The sequence below is a fragment of the Otolemur garnettii genome, unplaced genomic scaffold (genome assembly GCF_000181295.1).
Source record: "Otolemur garnettii isolate 467f Iridium unplaced genomic scaffold, OtoGar3 scaffold00101, whole genome shotgun sequence".
Taxonomy (NCBI): domain Eukaryota; kingdom Metazoa; phylum Chordata; class Mammalia; order Primates; family Galagidae; genus Otolemur; species Otolemur garnettii.
Genome location: NW_003852496.1, coordinates 3,198,522 through 3,203,545, shown reverse-complemented (window position 1 = coordinate 3,203,545; position 5,024 = coordinate 3,198,522). Strand labels below are relative to the sequence as shown.

General features: G+C 40.2%; 1 protein-coding gene across 1 annotated transcript in view; it reads right to left on the bottom strand.

The window, feature by feature from the left end:
• KIAA1257 (KIAA1257 ortholog) overlaps positions 1–5,024 on the bottom strand; it is a 63,263-nt gene that overhangs the window by 50,667 nt on the left and 7,572 nt on the right. Inside the window, exons 6-7 of the mRNA XM_023516957.1 lie at positions 4,270–4,357; positions 3,111–3,235 (exon numbers count right to left, since the gene is read on the bottom strand). Coding sequence (XP_023372725.1) covers positions 3,111–3,235; positions 4,270–4,357 — 213 coding nt within the window. The remainder of the gene's footprint in view (positions 1–3,110; positions 3,236–4,269; positions 4,358–5,024) is intronic.

Here is a 5,024-nt window from a genome sequence, read left to right as displayed (position 1 = left end):
ATATATGTACCAGAATGTTTATTGCAGCCCAATTCATAATTGTCAAGTCATGGAAGAAGCCCAAGTGTCCATTGACCCACGAATGGATCAATAAATTGTGGTATATGTACACCATAGAATATTATGCAGCCTTAAAGAAAGATGGAGACTTTACCTCTTACATGTTTACATGGATGGAGTTGGAACATAGTCTTCTTAGAAAAGTATCTCAAGAATGGAAGAAAAAGTATCCAATGTACTCAGTCTTACTATGAAACCAATAAGAAACCTATAAGAAAGCTATAACCCAATTATAGCCCAAGAAGAAGGGGAAAGGGGAAGGGGGGATGGGGGAGGATGGGTGGAGGGAAAGTAATTGGTGGGACCACACCTACGGTGCATCTTACAAGGGTACATGTGAAATTTACTAAGTGTAGAATATAAATGTCTTTAACAAGATAACTAAGAAAATGCTGTGAAGACTATGTTGACCAGTTTGATGAAAACATTTCAAATTGTATATAAAACCAGCACATTGTATCCCAAGATTACATTAATGTACACAGCTATGATTTAATAAAAAATAATAATAAAAAGAAAGAAAAAAATTCTAAAATTCACATGGAACTAAAAAAAGAACCTAAATAGCCAACATAATCCTCAAAAAAAAGAACAAAACTGGAGGCATCACTTTACCTGATTTCAATTATATCATTCCACAACACTATATTAACCAAAACAGCATTGTGCTTGTATATAAAAGTAGACATACAAATCAATGGAATAGAACAGAGAATCCAAAAATAAAACCATGTACCTATGATCAACTGATATTCAACAAAGCAGATAAAAACAGACTGGGTGTGGTGGCTTATACCTGTAATCCTAGAACTCTGGGAGGCTGAAATGGGAGGATGCATTGAGCTCAAGTTCAAGACCAGCTTGAGCAAGAGGGAAACCCTGTCTCTATGAAAAATAGAAAAACTAGCTGGGTGCCATGGCAGGCACCCATAGTCCCAGCTACTCAGGAGGCTGAAGCAGGAAGATTGCTTGAACCCAGGAGACTGATGTTGCTGTGAGATAGGCTGATGACTCTAGCCCAAGACAAAAGAGTGAGACTCTGTTTCAAAAAAATAAAAAGAAAGAAAGAAAGAAAGAAAAGAAAACCCAAAACACAAGACCAAAAAAAAAATTATATTAGGGAAAAAACGTAATATTCAATAAATGGTTCTGAGATAATTAGATAGCCAGATGCAAAAGAATGAAGTTGGATTCCTCTCTCTTACTATACACAAAAATTAACCATTGAAGTCTTAAATGTAAGAGCTGAAACAATAGAAAACCTAGGAAAAATCTCTTCTCGACATTGGCCTATAGGCAAAGAATTTATGACTAAGACTCCAAAAGCAAATCCAATAAAAACAAAAATTAAACAAATGGGACTTAACTAAAAGGCTTCTGCACCACAAAAGAAATGATCAAAAGAGTAAATAAACAACCTATAGAATAGGAGAAAATATTTGCAAACAGTATGTCTTTCAAAGGACTAATATGTTGACTCTACAAGGACTCAAACAACTCAGCAAGAAAAAAAATAGTAAAAAGTGGGCAAATGATGGGGGCGGCACTTAAAGCTCAGTGGGTAGGCCACCGGCCCCATATACCAAGGGTGGCAGGTTCAAACCCAGCCCCAGCCAAACTGCAACAACAACAAAAAATAACCAGGCATTTTAGTGGGCTCCTGTAGTCCCAGCTACTCGGGAGGCTGAGGCAGGAGAATCACCTGAGCCCGGGAGTTGGAGGTTGCTGTGTGATGCCATGGCACTCTCTCTACTCTCTACAAAAAAAAAAAAAGAAAGAAAGAAAAGAAAAGAAAAAAGGGAACACTTCTACACTGTTGCTGGGAATGTAAATTAGCACAACAGCTATGGAGATCAGTGTGGAAATTCCTAATCCCACTACTGGGTATTGACCCAGAGGAAAAGAAATCATTTTATCAAGAAGATACCTGCACCCATATGTTTACCACAGCACAACAATCACAAAGAGATGGAATCAACCCATCAGGTGTCCATCAGGTGATGAATGGATAAGGAAAATGTGATGTGTGTGTGTGTATACACACATACATACACAGACATACCATGCAGTACTATTCAGCCATAAGAAAGAATGAAATAGGCTTGTCACCTGTGGCTCAAGCGGCTAAGGCACCAGCCACATACACCTGAGCTGGTGGGTTCGAATCCAGCCCAGGCCTGCCAAACAACAATGACAGCTGCAACCAAAAAAAAAAAGTAGCCAGGTGTTGTGGCAGGCACCTGTGGTCCCAGCTACTTGGGAGGCAGAGGCAGGAGAATCACTTGAGCCCAGGAGTTGGAAGTTGCCTGTGAGCTGTGATGCCACGGCACTCTACCCAGGGGGACAGCTTGAGGCTCTGTCTCAAAAAAAAAAAAAAAAAAATGAAATATGTCTTTTGCAGCAACCTGGATGGAACTGGAGGCCATTATCCTAAGTGAAACATCTCAGGAACAGAAAAATAAATGTCATATGTTCACATTTATAAGTGGAAGCTGAACTACGGCCACACAAGGGCACACAGAGTGGTTTAATAGACATTAGTGACATAGAGGCAGAAGGGTGGGGAGAGGGAAGGGATAAAAATTACCTATGAGGTACAATGTACACAACTTGGGTGATGGATCCACCAAAGGCACAGGCTCCACCACAATACAGTATATACATGTAGCACAATTCAACTTGTTTTCCCTAAATCTATTAAAAATAATAATTAGCCAATAAGGCTTGGTGCCCATGGCACACTGGTTACGGTGCCAGACACATACACCAAGGTTAGAGGGTTCAAACCCAGCCTGGGCCAGCTAAAACAATGACAACTATAATAAAAAATAGCTGGGTGTTGTGGCGGGCACCTGTAGTCCCAGCTACTTGAGAGGCTGAGGTAAGAGAATTGCTTAAGCCCAAGAGTTGGAGGTTGCTGTGAGCTGTGACAGCACAGCACTCTACTGAGAGGGACATAGTGAGACTCATTATTATTGTATATGTGTATATTCCATGGTTCTTCGAAGTCGAGTTATGGCATAAAATTCCAAAATCCCATCCTAACTTACTTTGAGACTTTTGTCTATCTAATATGTTTGTTAAGCTGCTAAATGATGTTCTCTCGATGAAATCCTTGATCTCCATCATGGTTGCTCCTGCCAGAGACATAGTTGGTGTTCTTGAAACACTCCATCTAGAAATTTTACAAAGAGAAAAATTAATGAAGGGGGCAAAAAATAAGGGACCAGCCCTAAAGAGGATCTATTACTGGTCTAAATGAGAACAGACTTTTTTTAATGACATTGCTTTCCTCTAACCCAATGTTTGCCAAATTTCAATGTATGTGAATTACCTGGGGTTCTTGTCAAATAAAATGTAGATTATAGCTTAGTAAACCCGAGGCAGGACTGAAATTCTACATTTCTGCCAAGCTCCCCAGTAATGTGGATACAGTTGGCAGGTCACAAATATGTACCTTGCACCTCCTCAAAAATATAATGGGAAATATTATATTTTATAAAAGCAACAAAGGAAACATCTAGAAATTTAATCATAGGTATCATCCATAACATCTATAGGAATAAAAAGTAACTATTTTAAAGCTATCATGGAGAGTCCGAATCAAGGGAAAGGATATTACCATGATCGTACATGAGATAACCTGGGGATGTAAAATAGTCAATTGTTCCCAAATTAATCCCTAAATTCAATACAAAAACAATTTTTAAAAATCAGTATTGTTTAGTTATACTTTATCTTCCTGTTCCATTCCACCAGCTGAGCTTCCGTTCTTTTCGTGGTCCCCACGCTGTCCAAGGTCTCCTTCCCCAGACCCTTCCAAGCCCCCAGAGACCCTAAGAACAGCTGCACTCACAGCAGGAAAGGCTGTAGACTCAGAAGTCTGAAGGTGAGGGTGGAAATCTTGGCTGAACTTAGAATTCTGGTTTTTCGACTTTGTGAAAGTCACTTAACTACTCAATCACCTCGTGTATAAAACGGAGACAGTAACCCCACTTCACCAAGTTATCACGCTGAGGATTAAATGAGACAAACTATTGCATACAGAAAGCCTGCTGTGCAGCCTGTGCTCCCAGACCCAAGCTTTCCTTTCCCTGTCCTCAGACTGCACAAGCTCCAGTCTAACTGGATTTACTAACGACTCGAGGTAGAACCAGCACAAGAGGGGCTCCACTCCCGTCCCCCAAAATAACATGGTTCAGTCCTTACCGAACCGTGGAAAGGTCCTCTGTTTTCACTGACTTTTCATAGTCCTCATTGCTCTTGTAAAAATTTTCCATCTCTGTCTGGTGAGAACCTGGCAAAATAAGCAATGTCACCTGCCTCCCTTGCTCCGTGCTACCTCGCCAGGACATGGTAAGCATTCAGTAAAAAAAAGCTCATTGTTAATAAATGAGTGGATTAATGAACAGATATATAGACTAATTTTGATTTGGACAAACGGAGGCAAAAGGAGGCCTCCAATTCCTTATACATGTATAATACCCTAAAGGAAAAAAGAAGAAAGTCTATTATCTATTAAAGCGTTTGCTTCAGTACTGCTTACATTAGAGAATAACAAAAACATTCCCAAGTTCCCAACCAGAGGTAATGGTTAAGCAAATGATAGTCCCACCAGCAGATGAAATACCATGTAGTCACCATGAATGAAATTTATGGAAAAATTTTAAGGAAATGGGAAAGTGCATGTGATAACATATTAATGATCTCGGCATAGAGATGTACCCAGGATTAACTCATCTAGGTTAAAAAAACAAAACAAAACTAGAACAAAACCAAAGAAATCTGCCATAGTATGATAACCAAAATGTTACATGGGGGCGGCGCCTGTGGCTCAGTGAGTAGGGCGCTGGCCCCATATACCAAGGGTGGAAGGTTCAAACCCGGCCCCTGCCAAACTGCAACAAAAAATAGCCAGGCATTGTGGTGGGCGCCTGTAGTCCCAGCTACTCAGGAGGCTGAGG